Source organism: Scyliorhinus canicula, chromosome 1 (assembly GCF_902713615.1).
Source record: "Scyliorhinus canicula chromosome 1, sScyCan1.1, whole genome shotgun sequence".
NCBI lineage: Eukaryota > Metazoa > Chordata > Chondrichthyes > Carcharhiniformes > Scyliorhinidae > Scyliorhinus > Scyliorhinus canicula.
The window spans coordinates 218,879,405-218,902,082 of NC_052146.1; the positions used below are offsets into that span (position 1 = coordinate 218,879,405).

Genomic DNA, 22,678 nt, shown 5'->3' on the forward strand with positions numbered 1-22,678 from the left:
AGAAAACACTACAAGATAGAAGGTACTTCAGGAGTGAAGACTATGTAAAGCAACAAGTAAAGGAATACAAGATATGGTCAAAGTGATTGAAGATCAGTAGCTGTTTTATGAATATGCTCGTCGCTATTTCTAACATATTAAAAATTGAACAAAGAACTTTAAAATGGCTGGAACTGTCTGTAAATCACAGAATGTTTATAGCGCAGGTGCTGGCAATTCAAACATTGAGTCTGCATCGGACCATCAAGTCTCCCACTCCCCTGCCTTATCCCGGTAACCTTACACATTATTTCTTTTCAGAGATAGCAATCCTATTCACTTTTGAATACCTTGATCAAACCTTCCTCTGCCACTCTCTCAGAAGTTCTCCCAGACTCCAACCACCTTCTGGGTGAAAAATAAACTCTTTCTTCACATCACCATTACTCCTTTAGTCAATTATTTTTAATCTGTGCCAACTAATTCTTGATGTTTTCTTGAGTAGAAACAGTTTATCATTATCTACCCTGTCCATATCCCTCAGGATCTTTAATATCTCTATCAAGTCTTCTTTTCTCCAAAAAAACAGTCCCAGCCTCTCCAATCTCTCCACATAGCTGCAGTTCTACATCCCTGGAATCATTAGTGTGAATCCCCTCTGTTCTCTCTCCAATGTTTTCACATCTTCCTCAAGTGTGGTGCCCAGAACTCGATGCAGTCTCCAGATGAGGCCTAACTAGTGTCTTATAGGGCAGCACGGTGGCACAGTGGTTAGCATTGCTGCCTACAGCGCTGAGAACCCGGGTTCGAATCCCGACCCTGGATCACTGTCCGTGTGGAGTTTGCACATTCTCCCCGTGTCTGCGTGGGTTTCACCCCCACAACCCAAAGATGTGCAGGGTAGGTGGATTGGCCATGCTAAATTGCCCCTTAATTAGAAAAAATAATTGGGTACTCTAAATTTTTTTTAAAACTAGTGTCTTATGCAAGTTCAAGATGACCTCGTTATTCTTGTACTCAACATCTCTATTAATAAAACCTTGAATACCATGTGCTTTATTAATTGTTCTCTCAACATACCCTGCCACGTCCAGTGACTTATATAAAATACGCCAAGGTCCTTTTGTTCCTGCACCTCATTTAGAGTCTCTCCCTTTATTTTATGCTGTCACTCCACATTCATCCTGCCAAAATGAATCACCCCACACTTGTGCATTCAACTTTGTCTGTTACGTCTCTGCCCAATCCACCAATATAGCATATCGCTTTGAGACTCAAGATTGTCCTCATCACAGTTGACAATGTTTCCAATCTTCGTATCATCTGCAAATTATGAAATCATGTCTTACTCACCATAGTATAGGTCATTCATATATATTAGGAAGAGCAAGGGCCCCCCTACACTGATCCCTGGGCAATTCCACTACAAACCTTCTTACAATCTGAAATATAACCATTTATCACTACTCTCTGTATCTTGTCACTGAGCCAATTTCTTGTCCCAGTGCCTACTTTCTCTTTAATTCCAGGAGCTATAATTCTGCTCACAAGTTTGTCATGTGACACTATCAAATGTCAACAACAGCATTGCCCTTGTGAACCTTCTCGGTTAGCTCCTCAAAAAACTTCAAGTTAGTTAAACATTATTTTCCCTTAATGACTCCATGCTGGCTTTCCTTAATTATCCTGTATTTGTCCAAGTGACTAATGATTTTGTCCTGAACACAGTCTCCAGAAGTTTCTCCATCACTGGAGTCAAACTGACTGGTCTCTTGTTTGTGGTGTTATGCTTGCACCCTTTTTTGAACAGGGTATAACAAAATTCTCCAGTCGTCTGGCACCACCGCGGTGTCCTAACTGGAAATTATCACTTGTGCTCTTGCAAATTCCGCTCTCACCTCTCTCAGTGCCCTTGGATGTATCTCATCTGGTCCTGCTACCTCAGCAATTCTAAGTAAAAATAACCTTTCTAATGCTTCCTTCTACTCAATTGTAAATTCCTTACCAGTTGCCTCCTGTCTGACTTTGGCCTGGATTGTACCCCCTTCCTTTGTAAAGACAGATGCAAAGTACACTTTTAACACCCCACTACTTCTCCTGGCTCCACATGAAAGTCCCCTTTTTTAATCCTAACCAGCTCTACTTTTTCTTTTACCACCCTTTTGTAATTTATATGCCGATAGAAAACATTGGGATTCCCTTTTATGTTAGTTGCCAGTCTCTTCTCATGCCTTCTCTTGGCTTTTCTCATCAGTTTTTTCACTTTCCCTCTGGCCCTTCCATATTCTCTATTGTATTTTCTACCTGACATGTCGTATGTGCACTTCTTCCTTTTCATTTACACCTCTGTCACTCTCATCATCCAGAGTTCTCTGGAGTTATTTGTCCTACCTTTAACCTGCCATTATGTGCAATACCTTTTCTTTGAATGTATCTCATTATTCATCCACGGTCTTTTCTGCCAACGTTTGTTACTAACTCATTCGACTCGGGTGTATTCTCAACCCATTGAAGTTGGCTTTCCCCAATTAATTAGCCCTGCTCTGGATTGTTCTTCGCCTTTCCAAGGCCCAACTTAAACCTTATGATCTAGTGGTCAGGGGCGGCATGGTGGCACAGTGGTTAGCACGGCTGCCTCACAGTGCCTAGGACCCGGGTTCGATGACCAGCTCTGTGTCACTGTACAAGTGGAGTTTGCCTATTCTCTCCGTGTATGCGTGGGTCTCACTCCCACAATCCAAAGATCTGCAGGTTAGGTGGATTGGCCACGTTAAATTGCCCCTTAATTGGATTTTTTTTTTTTTAAAAGGACACCGTCTCCTAAATGCTCTCTCGCTAATATTTGATCACTTGGACCGACTCATTCCCCAGAGCTAGGTCCAACAGTGCTGCCTTCTCGTTGGACCTAAAACATAATGCTGCAGAAAATTATCCTGAACACATTCCAGGAACTCTTGATCCTTTGCACTATTCTAACCCCAGCTTATATTTAGATAATTGAAGTCCCCCATTATAATTATTCTATAATTCTTGCACCTCTCTGAAATTTCTTTGCAAATTTGCTTCTCTACATCCCTTCCACTAGTTGGTGGTCTACGGACTACACCAATCAATTTTATTGCACCTCTTTCATTCCTTACCGAGAACAGGGGATATTCAGTCCTGGGCTGCTCTGAATCATTCTCTCTTGTAATGCCATCTTTATTCAACACTGTCATTTCCAACTACAAGAGTGCTATACAAAGGCTATCTGTATTTAATAACCCAGGTTGGCCAGAAGGAGATGGATTGTCTGCCAAGATAAAGCCCCCCCCCCCCCCCCCCCCCCCCCCAAACTTTCCTTTCAATTCCGAATGATTGAGGCTGTCATGAATGTCACTATTTCTAAAACCACTTCCTTAAGTACTCTGGGATGTAGATTATCAGGTCCTGGGGATTCAGCAGCTTTCAAACCCATCAATTTCTCCAACACCATTTCCCTACTAACTTCCATCTGTTCCTCCCTCTCACTAAACCCTTTGTTCTCAAACATTTCTGGCACATTATTTATGTCGTCCTTTGTGAAGACAGAACCAAAGTATATATTTAGTTCAAATTCCAACATCCGCAGTAATTTGCTTTTATTTTATGTATTTTGTTGGTCAGCAGTTTTTTTGTTCCCCATTAGAAACGTTTCTGACAGCAAGAGAACTTTCTCTTCACCAATCTTTTGCTCTTCACATACCTATAGAAGCTTTTACATTTTTATGTTTCCCGCAAGCTTACTCTCGTGCTCTATTTCCCCTTCTTTAATCAATCCCTTGGTCCTCCTCTGTTGAATTCTAAACTGTTCCCAATTCTCAGGTTTTCTGGCCAAGTTATATGCCTCTTCTTGGATCTAATCTTATCTCTAAGTTCCCTTGTAAGCTATGGTTTGGCCACATTTCCCATTTCATTTTTATGCCAGACAGGAATGAACAATTGTTGCACTTCACCCGGGTGCTCTTTGAACGTTTGCCATTGTCTCTGCACGGTCATCTCTTTAAATAAAGTTCTCCAATCCATCATAGCCAACCCGCGCCTCATACCATTGTAGTTTCCTTAATTTAGATTCAGGACCCTCGTCCCAGAATCAACTACATCACTCTTCATCTTGAGGAAAAGTTCTAACATTGGGACTCCCACAACTGGATTGCCAATTATTCCTTTCTCATTACTTAATACCCAGTCGAGGAATACCTGTTCTCCAGGAATTTCTCCTCTATGGTATTGTTACTGTTGATTTGCCCAATCTATACATAGATTAAAGTCACCCATAACTAGAGATGTTCCTTTATCGTATGTGGCTCTAATTTCCTGTTTAATGCCATTCCCAACATCACCATTACAGTTTGGAGTTCTACATACAACCCCCACTAACATTTTTTTGCCCCATGATATTTCTCAGCTCTACTCATACAGATTCCACATCGTCAGAGCTAATATAGTTCCTCACTATTGTGTTAATTTCCTCTTCAAGCAGCAATTTCATAGAATTTGAATTTCATAGAATTTACAGTGCAGAAGGAGGCCATTCGGCCCATCGAGTCTGCACCGGCTCTTGGAAAGAGCACCCTACCCAAGGTCAACACCTCCACCTTATCCCCATAACCCAGTAACCCCACCCAACACTAAGGGCAATTTTGGACACTAAGGGCAATTTATCATGGCCAATCCACATAACCTGCACACCTTTGTGACTGTGGGAGGAAACCGGAGCACCTGGAGGAAATCCACGCACACACGGGGAGGATGTGCAGACTCCGCACAGACAGTGACCCAAGCCGGAATCGAACCTGGGACCCTGGAGCTGTGAAGCGATTGTGCTATCCACGATGCTACTGTGCTGCCCACTAATTACAACCCTATCCCCTTTTCCTTTACGCCTGCCCTTCCTAAGTACAGAATATCCCTGGCTGTTTAATTACCATCCCTGGTCACACTGCAGCCATGTCTCTGTAATCTCGACCACATCATACCTGCTTACATCTATTTGCGCCATTAATTCATCTACTTTATTGTGAATGTTCCATGCATTAAGGCACAAAGTCTTAAGGCTCGTCTTTTTAACATCTCCACTTTTGTTCTCCCACTGTGGCCCTGTTTTATTCTGGACCTTGATTTCTCTGCCTATCACTTTTCGTATTCCCCTTTCTAGTCTTTTGTTCCAGTCAGTGTTTCCTCCTCCTCTGACTCCTTGTATAGGTTACCACCCCCCTGCCATTTTAGTTTAAACCCTCCACAGCCACTCCAGCTAATACTCCCCCTCGGACATCAGCCCCGATCCTGCCCAGGTGTAACCCACCCAGTTTGTACTGGTCCCACCTCCCCCAGAACCAGTCCCAATGTCCCAGGAATCTGAAACCCACCCCTCGCACCATCTCTTCAGCCATGTATTTATTTGACATATCCTGCTATTTCTGCTCTGACTAGCACAGGGCACTGGTAGCAATCCTAAGATTTGAGGTCCTATTTTTCAACTTACTTCCCAACTTATGTTCTGCTTTTAGGACCTCATCCCTTTTTTAAAAATCTATGTCGTTTGTGCCTATGTGTACCACAACCAATGTCTGTTCACCCTCCCCCTCCAGAATGTCCTGTAGCCACTCCTTGGCCTAGCACCAGGGAGGTAACATACCATCCTGGAATCTTGTTTGTGTCCACAGAAACACCTATCTATCCCAGCGCGCGGGTTCAATTCCCGTACCAGCCTCCCCGAACAGGCACCGGAATGTGGCGACTAGGGGTTTTTCACAATAACTTCATTTGAAGCCTACTTGTGACAATAAGCAATTTTCTTTTCAAGACGTGTCCCTCGCTGCCCGTGCTCCACAATGGTGTGAATCCTCTTTAAGCATTTTGAGTGTGTGCAAATATGCTAACTATCTGAGTTCATCCTATCTCAAGTTTGCTGTGGAGTTGTTAATAGAAATTTGTATTCCACCAAAATAGAGGGGTTGGGAAATATGCCATCGCTTATTAAGAGGGAACAAAATACATTTCTGTTAACGAGCAGACAGTAAGAGGAGAAATTTGTGCTATTTAGATTAACAACCCCTCCCTGTCCTCCTGCCTGTGACATATGTTCCCATTATAGCAGAGATAGTTGTGCCACCATCACATGGAACAGGTTTTCTTTAAACCTACTTCAATGTTTTAATCATATTTTTAAAAATTGTAGGTTTGGATTTGGGCTGGCAGAGGTGGGTGGGGGAATTGCCTCTGGACAGATTTGCTATGAAATGTTTCAAGGTTGAGAAGGTAAAAAGGATTAAAACATTCTTTTGGGAAAGTGTTAATATTTAAACTTGCTGACACTATTCAAAGTCTAATGTCCTTTGATCATTTGTCCTTTGTTCATTTGAGGAGCTCTTAAGGAACACAAATTTGTTCTTGCAGAATACAGATCAAGAGCTGGGAAGAAAAAACACTTTTGGCATTTACAACCCAAAGGCACGTGGGCTCCATGGTTTGTGGCGACGACAGGGGTTCTGCCAGACAGCAGGTTATGAAGCACTTTATAAATTTATATGGGCTTAGAGACAGAAATGGTTTCCAGCAATAGATTGGTTTATAGGAGAATTATAAATTATGCATTTCATGAGTGCTACAGGAAGAGGCAAGTGAATGCAAAATATATCTATAATTGGATTATATAAAAGTTGTCCAAAGTACGAAGCCACAATGATATTTACAACATGTGCAAAATCCATACCCTTCGCTGCCGTCATATAGTCATATAACTATATAAATTTAAAGTGTCTTACTGGATTGAGGGAATGACAGGGACAGTGACCGCTGGTACACTAGCTGACTAGCACATTCCAAAGGGTTCATGTTAGGCGGGTGAACTGGGAGGCAAGTAAATTAGTGGAATTAGGGGGCAGTATGCCTAGTGAGGCTGTATACGGCTCTGGTCAGACCCCATTTGGAATATTGTGAGCTTTTTTGGACCCCATATCTAAGGAAGGATATGCTGGCCTTGGAAATGGTCCAGAGGAGGTTCACAAGAATGCTCCCTGGAATGAAGTGCTTGCCATATGAGAAGTGGTTGAGGACTCGGGATCTGTACTCGAGAGTTTAGAAGTATGAGGGGGGAATCTTATTGAAATTTACAGCATACTGCGAGGCCTGGATAGAGTGGACGTGGAGAGAATGTTTCCACTAGTAGGTAAAATTAGAACCAGAGGGCTGAATCTCAGACTGAAGAGACGATCCTTTAAAACAGAGATGAGGAGGAATTTCTTCAGCCAGAGGGTGGTGAATCTTTTGGACTATTTGCTGCAAAAAGCTGTGGCGGCCAAATCACGGTGTCTTTAAGACAGAGATAGATAAGTTCTTGATTAATAAGGGGGTATGGGGTTATGAGGAGAAAGCAGGAGAATGGGGATGAGAGACACATCAGCCATGATTGAATGGTGGAGCAGACTTGATTGGCTGAATGGCCTAATTCTGCTCCTATATTATGGTCTTATGATGATATTGCAATTGGTGGTGCTGCTTGAAAGGAGGCAGCAATAAATGCCTTGGTGGCTCTTTGGAAAATGTTGAAAGACAGTGTATAACTGTAGAATTATCTTCAGGAAATTCAAGCCTGTGAAAGTGACAGAAGAGTTGAAACAACAAAGGAGGAGTGATGGGTTACAATTAGTAGAGTAAAGGACTAACAAACAGGGGTGGTTTGAGTGGATGACAGGAAGGAGAGGGTAAAGCAGAGGGAGAGGGTAAAGCAGAGAATGGCCCAAGAAGTCGCTGAAAATAAGCGCGCAGATACAGCAGGCAGTAAAGAAAGCAAATGGTATGCTGGCCTTCATAGCAAGGGGGTTTGAGTATAGGAATAGGGATGTTTTAACAAAATTGTATAGAGCCTTGGTGAGGCCACACCTGGAGTAATGTGTGCAGTTTTGGTGTCCTTATCTGAGGAAGGATGGTTTTGCTGTGGAGGGAGTGCAGTGAAAGCTTACCAGGCTGATTCCTGGGATGCTGGGACTGTCATATGTGGAGAGGCCAAGACGGTTAAGATTTTATTAATTGGAGTTTCGAAAAGTGAGGGGATAGGGGAGTCCAGAACGAGGGGTCATTGTTTAGAGTACCCAATTAATTTTTTCCAATTAAGGGGTAATTTCGTGTGGCCACGTGGGGAGAATGTGCAAACTCCACATGGACAGTAACCCAGAGCCGAGATCGAACCTGAGACCTCAGTGCAGTGAGGCAACAGTGCTAACCACTGCACCACCATGCTGCCTGTAGGGGTCATAGTTTGGGGTTAAGGGGTAAACCTTTTAGGGTTGAGATGAGGAGAAATTTCGTCACCCAGAGAGTGGTAGATATGAAATTCACTACCATAGAAAGAATTGAGGTCAAAATGTATGATTCCCAGAAGGAATTAGATACAGCTCTGGGGGCTAGAGGGATCAAGGGATATGGAGGGAGGCAAATGGTCTGCTCCTGCTTATATTTTTTATGTATGTTTCTATGTAAAACAAAGTGAGATAGCAGTGGGCCTGCCGGAAGTGTCAGAGTATCGAGTCAGTGTTGGGCAGAACAGGCCCACATTTGAACAACATGCTAACACTCAGTATCCAGGCTCATATATTTTGATAGTAAAGGTATCAATGGGCCATTGTAACCCGTTGCCAGACCAGCAATCTTGAAGGTGACAGTAAAAGATGATCGTCAACATATCCTGTTTTTTTTGGGAAGTTTAAACTGATTCAACATGCTCATGCTCTCAGAAAAGCTCCTTTATTGTTCCCCAGTTGATTTCTATTCAGAATGTTAACCTACAGATAGGTGTAAAAAATATTTTGAAAATATATAATTCATTCCCCAGGAAATTTAAATTCTAATATCTAATCTGTCATTAACTCGGAGGTATAGTTACAATAGTTTGAATTTACCATTTGGAAAAAAACTGCTTACCATTTCAAAAATCGTAGATTAGCACAGCACAGGAGACCATTCAGCCCATTGTGAGCAATGGTCAGGATAATACTTAGCATCCATGCATTCAGGAGTGTGGGGAAAAATATGAAAACCATCTCATCGCCATCTACCAATTCCTGCTGGAAGTGCATGTATGCAATTGTCGAGTGAAAATAATTAGAATCAGCTGAAACGCCCATGTCTCTCTCTTCCTCTCAGTCTGATAGCTTTGTAGTACTTCATAATAAGGATTACACAGTACACATTCATTTAAATCAGATATCAAAAGTTACACAATGAAATGGAACTGTATCAGAAGGGGGTCAATGCCTTTGGGGAAGTGGGGAGGGGGCAGCAGAATTGGAGAACAATTTGTTTTAAAAGAGTGAACTTCAAGATCCACATTTTTGTACTTTTCACAATGACCTCTCATCACACCTCTGGATTTTGCTTGTGGTCAATGGGAGCATTGAATATTGACAGAGATAGTGATTTCTGCCATGAATATTCTAAGAAATATAGGCTAAGATTATTTATCTACTACCTACAGTAACTTCATTGAAGCCTACTTGTGACAATAAGCGATTATTATTTTGTGCCATTTGGTTCTTACCTGATCATTCTTTCCAAGTTCAAACTCCATAATAGCAACAGGCGTGTTTATTTGATCCAAGTGTCTGGATTGAGATTTCAGGTCAACTCTCCAACTTATGTTCCTCAGGCAGTTCTCCCACTTGCTCTGATTAATAAGACTTTCTCGGATTTTAACTTTATGAGTTTTCCAAAATTTTGTTAAAACTTCCGCCTGCTCCAGGGTAATTCCTTTTTGTTTCTTGGTCTGTGCTGTCAAGAAGGCTTCCAGTTGGTTGAAGTCCATGTCTGCAGACGCTATCGACTGTTGAGATGAAACTCATATCAGATCAAAAGTGTTAGCCATTGAGTACCAAATTCATTTGTTCAATAAATTCAGCACAAATCATCTTCTGACCAGACAGAATGGAGAGCACATTCTTCAAAGATATGCTGATCATCACATCAAGGTATTTGATATCTTTTACTCAACTGAAACCCACTGTAACTTTGTACAGGATTAGCCATGTCTCAATGGGTCGTACTCCCACCTCGGAGTCCCACTCCAGGACTGGAGCAAAAACATCAAGGCAAACACTCCAGTGCAATATCGAAGGAACTGTTAGAAGTTCTGCTCTCTGATGTATGGGACTCACCGTAGCTTTCTTGAAATCACAATGTGAACAAGCCATTCCAATTAGATATTTAATTGTTTTTAGTCAATCTTTTCCATTGTGCTGACAGCAAGGCAAGCATGTGCTTTCTCTTTGCTGCTCAATTTATACACAATTCAGTGGTCCAATTTTAAAATAAATTCAGGAAAGCAACACTTTTGAGCCACTTTGCTATATGCTGGGACAATATTACGGCTTCTAATGTTCCTGACAATTACCGATAGGGGATTCTTGTGCAGTTGTCAGCACGGACAACTATAACTAAAGACTCCAGTTCAGCTGAGGAGAGAATTACTTTGTTGTGCGGCTCAACATCAGCCTTGTACATGAATTTGAGGCTGTTCAGCAAGCTTGTAGTGTAGCATCATGCTGTAAATACACTGACACTGAACACCATATTAACCTCAGTTGATTGTGTAGGTAGGAATACCCGTTGCTGATGGTAGCAGACGGGACCAATACACACACAGAGCAGCTAGTTTTCACTTCTGAAGCTCGCCTACATACAGACAGAATCTGTGGTCTGCAACAGGTGAATGCCCAGGGAGATTCCAAGAGATCTGGATTACAAGTGATGGGTAAACTTACTTTGGAAAGATACAGTGTACAGTATGTTAATTGTGATTATATTAAATTACAAAATAGTTTTACAATTTTCAACACAGAAGCAAACAATCATCAAATTAAAGGGCAGGGAATGTTTCGCTGCTACCAATTCAGTTATTAATTTCTCAAATTATGGGCGAGATTCTCCATTTCTGAGACTATGTGTTGACACCGTCGCAGAATTCTTTGACTTTCATGACACAAAACAGGTGCAGAACCAGGATCGGTTCAGCAACTGCGGAGGGGCTAGCACCGGCACCATGTGGAACACAATTGATTCCAATGAAAAACGGTGCGGGATTCACCGGGTCAGTGATCAACACTCAGAAGGCCAACAAGCTGCAGCCGCTTATGCACATTACAATCTCCACACACACTCATCCCAGCCAACAAGATGGCATTGGTTGCGCTAGAGCATGCCCATGCAACTGATGGGTCAGCTGGGGCAGTGGACATCTGGGGGGGGGGGGGGCTTTTGGGGACACCGATATGACCCGTGGCCCTAGGTTCATAGTGGGCTGTTAGCAGCGTGTGCAGCTGCATGGCTGCCTTGCCGACTGAGTCAATGGCGTTCCGTGCCCATCCACCTCAACCCCATAGCCCACCTTCTGGCCACCCCCCGCTACTCTTCTTTCCCCCTCCCCACCCCCAGCCCCACCCAGCAACACAACTGCCAGCAAACTAGGGCGATGATGTACTCTTTCCGTACGCTCTCCTTCAGCAGCCATGACACCGGTTTCACGATTTTTAAAGGCACAAGTGAACCGCGCCGTCAGGAACTTGGCCTATCAGAGGCAGAGCACCACGGATACCCCGGAGAATACTGGGTCAGGCCCGCTAATGATATGCAAAATGTGTTTACTGTACGTGCATTCCAGACCGCATTGACGCTGCTGTCGAGGTGACGGAGAATTGCGATTTGGCGTCAAATCGGCGCCCGCCGCGATTTTAGCTTTGGAACCTATTCTCCACCCAATTGCATTTTGTGATTTCGGCGTCAGCCAATGGCGAACCCTACCCTGTGTGTTTTGGGGATTCAATGATCACCATAATGTACAGCAGAAATAATGTTGAGCAATCTAGCATCAGACAATAGAAATGCATTAAAGCACCCATGCCACAATCATAAGTAACTGAAGAACTGATTGTTAGGAATTTTCCAACTAGCCCATAGCAGCCTAAGTGACTAACATCAATAATGGGAATTATTCAAATGGAAAAATGATTGAAGATGTAATTTACAAAGTATCATGGCACATTCCAGAAAACAGCAATCATAATGTGATCACAATGTTCAAGCTTCTGAATCATCACATGGTGATGGGAATGATGTTGGCTTTAGGGCAGCATGGTAGCATTGTGGCTAGCACAATTGCTTCACAGCTCCAGGGTCCCAGGTTCGATTCCGGCTTGGGTCACTGTCTGTGCGGAGTCTGCACATTCTCCCCGTGTGTGCATGGGTTTCCTCCGGGTGCTCCGGTTTCCTCCCACAGTCCAAAGATGTGGTTAGGTGGATTGGCCATGATAAATTGCCCTTGGTGTCCAAAATTGCCCTTAGTGTTGGGTGGGGTTACTGGGTTATGGGGATAGGGTGGAGGTGTTGACCTTGGTTAGGGTGCTCTTTCTCGGAGCTAGTGCAGACTTGATGGACCAAATGGCCTCCTTCTGCACTGTAAATTCTATGATTTAGTAAAAAGATAGTGTGGAAGAGGGAAAAAACAAACAGAATGTTATTTTACGAAATAAAACCAAACAAATCGAATTAAGTGAAATTTGAAGTGTGAGCAAATTATTTCTATTTATAAATTAGAAGTTTATCACATGTATACATTCCAAACGAATGAATTATCTGCAACACAGTTATCACCAGACATTTATAACAGGAATGCTTAAATAACTACATTCTGCAATTCCTCCAACAGAAATAGTTTTCAGACAGAACGCTTCATTCCACTTAGGCTATGCAGGATGACCCTACAGGTTGCAATCCATGTGCTGACAATGTTCTACAATGTGGAAGTAGGCTTAATCGTAAAGAAGAATACTGTGGATACAAACAGAAAATGGTGAAAATAATTAATTCAAAAAGCATCTCTGAAGAGAGAAGCAGAGTTTATGTCTAAGTCAATGAATGGCCTTTCGTCAGAACTGGGAAAAGTTAGAGATATAATCGGCTTTGAGCAAGGGTGGGTAGAACAAGGACAAAATAAAGGTCTGTGAAAGGCTGGAAGATGGGAGAGATTGGATGACAGAAGCATTAGTCCTTCAGGACCAAACGGATTGGTGGTGCAGCAAGAAAAGAAACAAAAGGTGTACCCAAGTACCCGAGCTCCTGCCGCCATTGGAAGAAATGTTCCACATCTATAGGTACCAATTGCAGCACATTTTATTTGGGAGAAGGTGAGATGAGTTGAAGAGGATATTGTTCAATGGGACAAGTTCAGCCTGGCGGAAGAGGGTGGAAACTGGTTGGACCTCCTTTGAAGGAAGAAGTGGAGAGCCCTCAGACTGTCCTGATAGGGGATGGAGGTGTGGACAGATTGGACGTCCTTGGTGAAGAGGGAACACTTAGGGTCAGGAAATTGGAACCTTTTAAAGTGATGGAAGGCACAGCTGTAGTTGCGGAGAGACTGGACAAAGAGAGAAACAAAATAAGGTCAAGGTAGGAAGAAATCGGTTTAACGGGATAGGATCAGGCTGAAATGATGGATCTACCAGGGCGGTCCTGGTTTATGGATCTTGGGAAGGAGGTCAAAGCAAGCTGTACAGGATTGGGGAAACTGTGAGATGGGAAGAACACTGGAGATAACAGATTTTGCAACTGTCCTGAAAACAATGGCCTGATGTTCAGTAATGGGTCATGGTTCAGGGGAACATGCATTCAGTCAATTATTTGGAAAGAATGGATAGACTTCCCCCAAATCACAGACATCCTAATGCTGCTCTCACAAAGTCTACTTGTTATCAAATTGAGGCGCCCGGTCCCAGAGGGATAGCTGAAGATGGTTCAATGACTTCCCATTCCAGCCAGGACCCTCAAAACAACTGAAAAGGTGTTGCAGAACAAGCAGTTGAGGACAGCCATTGCACAGACAACATGGCCCTACACCCAAGGGTTCAAGGCCACAACTCGAGATCAAGTGCTTGACCACCCAACTTCAACATATTGTTACAGTTGCTCTTTCATTCAGGCAGCATAAAGATACGTGGCACGATACCCCCCAAAAATGCCTAAGTGTCATTTTGGGTGAATTTGGCAGGGTATTTCCCACAGACGTTTTGGGTGAAATCCAGACCTGGTTTCACACACACTTAGTTGTCTTTTGGGCCTTGGGGAGTTTCTCCCTGGTCTAACCCACACTTTAGAAAATGTTTTCAGCACTGGAGAGCTGAAGTCGTCGGCGAGACTGGCATCTCCGAAATTGGGGCACCTTTTTGAAAGGGTGCCTGATCTCCAAGTGAGCTTTAGGGCCTCCCACATCCACGAACAATGCAAACCAACGCCCCATCTCCGTCCCCAAAGTGAGAATACCCTGCTATGGGATCACTGAGGGATGCCCCAAAACCCCTCTCAGGACCATCCCCACTCCCTCTCAGGACCGCCCCCCACTCCCCCCCCCCCCCACTCCCTCTCAGGACCGCCCCCCTACTCCCTCTCAGGAATGCCCCCCCACTCCCTCAGGACCCCCCCCCCCCCCCCCCACTCCCTCTCAGGACCGCCCCCCCCAACTCCCTCTCAGGACCGCCCCCCTACCCCCTTTCAGGACCACCCCCCTACTCCCTCTCAGGACCAGCCCCCTACTCCCTCTCAGGACCCCGCCCCCCCCAACTCCCTCTCAGGACCACCCCCCCTACTCCCTCTCAGGACCACCCCCCCTACTCCCTCTCAGGACCTCCCCTCTACTCCCTTTCAGGACCACCCCCCTACTCCCTCTCAGGACCACCCCTCTACTCCCTTTCAGGACCACCCCCCTACTCCCTTTCGGGATTCCCCCAAATTTATGAAGCCCGTGGTCTTTGCTTGTGGAGACCAGTACTAATCGGCGTCTGGTTGAGGCCGCGCGGGTGCAGCCAGTGACTCCCGGGCAGCGAGAGAATGCAGCCTCAAATGGGCTACACATATTTAAATATTATCTGGGTCATGCCCAATGAGGGCTTGATTCAGATCGTGCCAGCCCCCGCAGGTTGTGCGACTCACGTGCAGTTTTGCGCCAGACACAAAGCCTGATTTGGGGCTCCCCGCGTGCCCAGTTCAGCATAGGGCGCAACACGGTGTGAAAATCATGGTCATAGCTTAATTTAATTTTTTTTAAATGGGACAAGCAACTTTACACGATTATTAAGGCATAAGAAACAACAACCACAAAATAATTGCAGCTTTATTCTCTTTGTGCAGGCAATATTTATCCATGAAGAGTTTAAATACATAGTTAATGCTGGGAGAAAGAAGAAAGGTGATAATTCAACTTCAATGGAGACAATATACTGCAGATTTTTGGTTTGATAATGTGTGAGAATTCTTTGAAAAACAAAGTTAGCCAGTAGTATATGTCCACTACTAATAGCAATGCTCATAGTTCAGTACCAATCAAGCTATCAGTGAATGGTTTCTTTTTTAAAACAATAAATTTAACAGTACCCAATTCTTTTTTTCCAACTAAGGGGCAATTTAGCGTGGCCAATTCACCTACTCTGCACATGTTTAGGTTGTGGGGGTGAGACCCATGCAAACATGGGGAGAATGTGCAGACTCCACAAGGACAGTGACCCGGGCCGGGATTGAATCCAGGTCCTCACTGCCATGAGGTCGCAGTGCTAACCACTGCACCACCATGCTGCCCTATCAGTGAATGGTTTTTACTAATTCCTCAGTCAATGGCACACTCATTTCACAGTCAGGAGATTACGGGTTTGAGTTCCACTCCAGAGATTCGGGCACAAGGGGCTGGTTTAGCTCACTCAGCTAAATCGCTGGCTTTTCAAGCAGGCCAGCAGCACGGTTCGATTCCCGTACCATGCTGGACAGGCGCCGGAATGTGGCGACTAGGGGCTTTTCACAGTAACTTCATTGAAGTCTACTCGTGACAATAAGCGATTTTCATCTTTCGTTTTTCACAGAATCCGGGCTGACATGAAGTGTAGTACTGGGCGGCACAGTAGCACAGTAGTTAGTACGGTTGCTTCACAGTGCTAGGGTCCCAGGTTCGATTCCCGGATTGGGTCACCAACTGTGCGGAGTCTGCACGTTCTCCCGGTGTCTGCATGGGTTTCCTCTGGGTGCTTCAGTTTCCTCCCACAAGTCCCGAAAGGCGTGCTGTTAGGCGAATTGGACATTCTGAATTCTCCCTCTGTCTACCCAAACTGGCGCTGGAATGTGGCGACAAGGAGCCTTTCACAGTAACTTCATTACAGTGTTAATGTAAGCCTTCTTGTACAATAAAGATTATTAATACAATTATTATTATGAAGGAGCAGGCAGCACGGTGGCGCAGTGGGTTAGCCCTGCTGCCTCACGGCGCCGAGGTCCCAGGTTCGATCCTGGCTCTGGGTCACTGTCCGTGCGGAGTTTGCACTTTCTCCCCGTGTTTGCGTGTGTTTGGCCCCCACAACCCAAAGATGTGCAGGGTAGGTGGATTGGCCACACTAAATTGCCCCTTAATTGGAAAAAATGAATTGGGTACTCTAAATTCTTTTTTAAATTATAATGAAGGAGCGCTGCATTTTCTGAAAGATGGCATATTTCAGATGAGATGATAAACTCTCCCAAGTGGATTTATAAGATCCGTTGGCACTATTGAAGAACAGCAGATGAGTTCCCTCCAGTATCCTGACCAACATCATTGCAACAAGGAGGAGGGTTTATAGTCTTTGTAAAAAAGCGTTTGTTCATGGAATTTGGTTAAAAAATGTATATTATGATTCATATCTTTTATATTCTTTTGTACGAAATGTTAACATTTAATAGAAATAATTTCCCAAAAAAACAATTATCTGGGTAATCTGTGTTCAGATTAGCTGCCGCATTTCCCAAATTCCAACAGGGACATCCTGAGGCTGTGAAAAGTACTACAGAAATGCAAGTTCTTCCTCATCCCACGATGTTGCGCCGAACTTTTTTCCTAGGTTAATCAAAGAATTTTGGACAATTTTTCATGGCCAATCCACCCAACCTGCACATCTTTGGACTGTGGGAGGAAACCGGAGTACCCGGAGGAAACCCACGCAGTCACGGGAATAGTCATCACCCTGTTGTATACTCAAGTCACCTTTGAGCAATTAAGTGTGCATCATGCAGTGGATGGTGACAATTTGAAAGATTTCGGCCAGGGTGCTGAGAGACATCTCAGTTGAACGGTCTAAACAATGAGCCTTCAGCCTCCCTTTGGTATGCCCCATAGTTACTCAGGTGATGGCAAAGGCCGCACTCTTATCTGCATTCTGTTGCTGTGTGGATATGTCTAATTGGGGCAACCAGTCAGGAGTCCAAAGGATAGCCTTGATCTGCCAACAGTTTGTTCTCTCTTAGAATGCCGAATGATATAGGTATCAAGAATGACGTAAACTGAAAGCATCAAACTCTTTGTCTGAGGGGAGCAAAGTAGCACAGTGATTAGCACGGCTGCTTCACAGCTCCAGGGTCCCAGGTTCAATTCCCAGCTTGGGTCACTGTCTGTGCGGAGTCTGCACATTCTCCATAGCTGCATGGGTTTCCTCCGGGTGCTCCGGTTTCCTCCCACAGTCCAAAGATGTGTAGGTTCGGTGGATTGGCCATGCTAAATTGTCCTTAGTGTCCAAAAAAAAGGTTAGGTGGGGTTGTGGGCTTAAGTAGGGTGCTCTTCCAAGAGCCGGTGCAGACTCGATGGGCCGAACGGCCTCCTTCTGCACTGTAACTGCTATGATTCTATGAATAATGGCGATTAATATGTAGGATCTCAATTGTGGTCTGAAACCATCAGCACATTTCTGGTGCTCTACCCCTTCTTTTGGATGTATGGAGATCTAATGGTTTCTTTAACATGTTGGTTTATTGGGAAACATGACAGTGGGCTAAAATTCTGTCTCTTCAGTTGGTCATTATTCCTGACGAAAAGGACATCGACCACTTATTTTATTCAAGAATTGCAGAAAGGCTTAACTGGCAGGTTAAGTATGGATGGTCTGAAAGAAAGTGTGTGTAAATCGGCCTGCAGCAAATGGTGTTGCCTACTCAGTGTATCAATAATAAAGCAGAATGGCAGAAGAGGCATGTCAGGCAAGAAGATGGGCCCTTTCTCCTAGAGTGCTGATGACAGTGGAAGTACCCCTCCCACAAATAATAACCGGATCTAAAGGTGCCGCATTGTTGGGCCTCTCCATATAATTCATGCAGTATCCTGGGAATAGCGAAACACATATCTATTAGTGATTTCCAAGATTCCAGGAAAATGGTTCAAGGAATATGGAAAACCTTTTTTTGACTTTCTGCTGATCAATAAAATCAAGCGAGAAATATATTTTCAAAAAGCATTTTGCTGCATCCAACATTCAGCAAGACATCAGCAACAAGCACTCAAACAAGCACGCAAACCACATCTGTTCCTGTATCGTGCCACTTCGGATCCAATTTGTTTAAATACACCATTTGAATGAAGTTTACATACAATTGTAGTGCACCTATAATTACCTCCAAAAATCACACATTGAAACCACAAGTCTGAGGCTTGGTTTTCCTGTCACACCCAGGCCATCTGCTCTACTGTACCAGGGGTAGGTCATTTCCCAAAAGTAGTGATTGTAAAAATTGTAAACCTAAAGAAAGCAACTTTCTGCAAAAACTTGCTTGTCTTTCGCAATTTGTCTTGTATTTGCAGAACCTCTCGCACTCATCAAAAAAGTGCAAGAGCTAGCACTAAAATCTACAGCTCTTTTCTCATTATAATATTGCTATCGACTCGTGACACCAGTTACAGACAGTTAAAGACAGGAAGTATATAACGCAAAGGAACCTCTGAATGCAAGCACATGAAACTCAGCAACGTTTCCTGATCAAAGTAATCTTTTTCTTGCAACTTTTTCCTTTCTCAATTGGTTGATTTGGAGGTTTTCCATACCTAGGGTAACTGGAAATATGATCCCACCAAAGGCAGGAACAAATGGAATTGACACACTCTGTTCAATGACACAGCAAAAAGTGGTTTACTGACAAAAATGCAGACAGTTACTAACCCGCAACCCCGCCCCACCACCACAGGTAATAAAATATATATTTAAGCAAGATCATACACACAGTTCAACAGATGTGGTCTCTAGGAATCATACCAAAACACTTTCAGAATTGCAAATCTATTCTGTGAAACATTGGGAGTTCTCAGAAATGCATATCGAATAGGCGTCACTGCACACGGCACGCAATTCCAGGAAATCATCAAGGGATGAATCAAACTTCCCACAATATCTGATTTACATACTCACTAAATTTTTTTACCAAAAAGAAACAAAGCTAAAGGTCAGAGGATCTACTTTATCATAAAAACATACCAATGACAACATAATCTGCCATGGTTTCCTCAATTGTACACCTTTTCTAAAGCTACAAATGTTACAATGAAATATAAATCTAATGATAATGTACAAAGTATTTTGGCACAAGTGACGATATGATGTTAAAATTAATGCTTTTAGGGCAGCACGGTGGCACAGTGGTTAGCACTGCTGCTTCACAGTGCCGAGGTCCCACCTCTGGGTCACTGTCTGTGGGGAGTTTGGACATTCTCCCTGTATTTGCGTGGGTTTTGCCCCCACAACCCAAAAGATGTGCAGGCTAGGTGGATTGAACACGCTAAATTGCCCCTTAATTGGAAAAAAATAATTGGTTACACAAAAAAAAATTTTTTAATTATGCTTTTATCTTTTATCCAAAACGTATCAAAAATAATTCTACATTTAAAAGTCAAGTAGTTAAAAACAGAAACTGGGCGCCAGAGAGCCCCCAAAACACCAATGAGCCATTCTATATTACTAAAGTATCTGTGGCTTGAAGAGAGCAAAATTTAAATCATTAAAAGAAAATGTCAGCTCAAAGGCAACAATTTAATTTGACTTCCCTGGAGTCATATTATGGAGCATAATAGAACTAATTAAATAAAAGCAAAATACTTTGGAAATCTAAAATAAAAAACAGAAAATGCTGAAAATGTCTCAGTAGATCTGGCAGCATCTGTGGCGAGAAAAACATGAGCGGCATGGTAGCATAGTGGTTAGCACTGTTTCTTAACAGCGCCAGGGACCCGGGTTCAACTCCCGGTTTGGGGTCACTGTCTGTACGGACTCTGCACATTTTCCCCGTGTTTGCGTGGATTTCCTCAGAGAACTCTGGTTTCCTCCCACAAGTCCCGAAAGATATGCTGTGAGGTGAATTGGACATTCTGAATTCTCCCTCTGTGTACCCGAACAGGTGCCACAGTGTGGTGACTAGGGGCTTTCACAGAACTTCATTGCAGTATTAATCTAAGCCTACTTGTGACACTAAGAAAGATTGGGGTGGATTCTCCATTGCCCGAAGCCAGTAGTGGGTTTCCCGATCCAGCGGAGGATGGAGCGTCGACCGAAAAATGGGATCTTTCTGCTGTGAAACAGAGGACGTTAAAGCACTTAGTTGCTTTCAATGCGGTATGGAACTGTCTATCACAGCAAGAGTGTTTATAAACATTGTAGTTATCAAAGCAGGATATTGGATGCCTTGAAGTGTGAATGGAAAGACAGATCCAGCATCCGTCTCTGGAGTAATAAAACTGCTACTCACTGGCTAAAGCAATGTATTGCTGTGTGAAATGGAAGATTTGCAGTTCAAAGGCTGTCAAGGGATTTGAAGTCCTTTGAAGTATACTTGGCTTTGGAGGAAGCCTCTGACACTTGTAACAGATGCTGCTTTAAATACTTTTGTCTGAGGCATCAGATGTTAGGGAAGGGTAAGCGAAAATACAGTGATAGGTGTAGCTATCTGGGATAGCCACTTCCAGAAAACAAAATGGATGATCACAATGCTGTAGGGAAATATGAACAATGTCAGGAAAGCAAGCAGGCACAGAGCCTGTATGCGTATTGAGAAGGCAACTTCCAGATGAGACTGAAACTGTTGGTCAATTAACATATTGATGGCCCATCTCCGGGAACAAAGGAATGACACTCAAGTAATCGATACTATTGCAGACATCCCGGCGCCAGAAAGACACAAACAAAGCAAGGCCAACGGCCACCTAGAACATGCCCAGCCATCAGGGCACCCACTCCTTTATTGGTAAAGATCAATACGAGTGATCAAGATAGGGCCCAATTAATCGGGGCCAAGTTCAAGGCCCGCCCAAAAGCACGCAAAGCCCCTTCAGGTATAAGGAGGAGACCCGGAGAGAGAATCGCTCTCTTGGACTCGGATCTCGAAGCGGAGAGACCCGTCCACCAGCTTCACCAGAAGCAAGTAAGTCCAGATCCAAACAACGGCCATTGTTCCTCTGACTGAGTGGGCACCCAAAGTATAGGCGTTAGCGTTAGAGATAGTTTAGTTGTGGTATTTTGTGCATGAGTAGATATTACTGTGTGTGTAAATAAATAGGATTGACTTTGAACTAACTAACTGGTGCATTGGTTCTTTGATCAGTATTCGGGTTTGAACCTTGTGGTGGTATCGAAAGATACCTGGCGACTCTAGAGCAAACATAATTAGGATTAAGGAAGACGACCATATCGACCGCTGTGTTTATAACCAGATAAATATCGTAACATTTACTGGCGACTCTGGTGGGACTCAACCTAGAAGTGGCCTAGTCACTCCGAGAGAACCCAAATTTGAATTAGAGTCCAATTGGAAAAGAAAAACCACAAGCGTAAGACCAATACTGATCAAACCATCAAGATTCGGAAGTGTGTTATTTGCATGCGTACTAACAGGGATATAAGGTAAACCTGAGAGATTTAGTTGCATAAAACTGTCGGGAATTAGCATAAGCCATACCTGTGTTTACATCACCACTTTATCACCCTGTTCCAAATTCAGTAGACCCCAGAGATAGCGAGAAAAATGACAATGAAGGCAATGGAATGACTTATGAACCCCCAAGAATTCGAGGTTGCAGCGACCAGTAGAGCAGGACAGTGTCCCGTATGGGAAGAGGAAATCAGAAAATACCTCAAAGCAAAAGGATGGCCCCTTTGGAGTGAATTCTGCACGAATGATGAAACAGGTCCCGGAAGTATAGGGCATACTTGGTGGGAGAACCAGACAGAGATTCATAAGAAGAGCTTAGGGAAAGCTCGCAAGTCGATGGCAATCGTGTCCTGCTTGGCACAATTGCGAGGCACAGAGGAGGTCGTTCGGACGCTCCATAGAGAGATCGAGGAGAGAGACAGGAATAGTGAAGGAGATGTGAGTGAATATGAGAGAGAGAACAGGGAACTGAGAGCAGTTAGCAGTGAGGGACAAAGAGGTGGCTGATGCCCAGCGGGCACACCAATCTTGTCTCACCCATTTGAGTAGTTTTCAGTCCCAATATGACAAAGCCTACCAAGACATGCAAAGCGCGGTCTTGGTAAGACAGGACACAGAACAAGTTGAGCAGTTACAAAACAGTTGTAACGTCTTAAAAACAGCCCTACGAGCACTCCACACTTCCACGACGGAACAACGGCAGAGCTCGGTAGATCATGCAAAGTGCCAGAAGCAAATTGCAGAACTGCAATCCCTGCTTTCTGTTCAGAATGGGTTCCAGAGCACGTTTGGACCCCAATTAGACCATGAAAATGGCCCCCGACTGGCAGGAGTTAAACGAGACTGCCCACAGATATGTACATGGCACATGTACACAGGACAAACCCCAGAAACGAAAAGTGCCCCAACCCCCGACTGCACAGGCAGAACACACCCCTATTTTTTT

General features: G+C 43.9%; 1 protein-coding gene across 1 annotated transcript in view; it reads right to left on the reverse strand.

The window, feature by feature from the left end:
- Positions 1 to 22,678, reverse strand: part of commd1 (copper metabolism (Murr1) domain containing 1) — a 144,819-nt gene that overhangs the window by 87,791 nt on the left and 34,350 nt on the right. Inside the window, exon 2 of the mRNA XM_038807898.1 lies at positions 9,536 to 9,817. Coding sequence (XP_038663826.1) covers positions 9,536 to 9,817 — 282 coding nt within the window. The remainder of the gene's footprint in view (positions 1 to 9,535; positions 9,818 to 22,678) is intronic.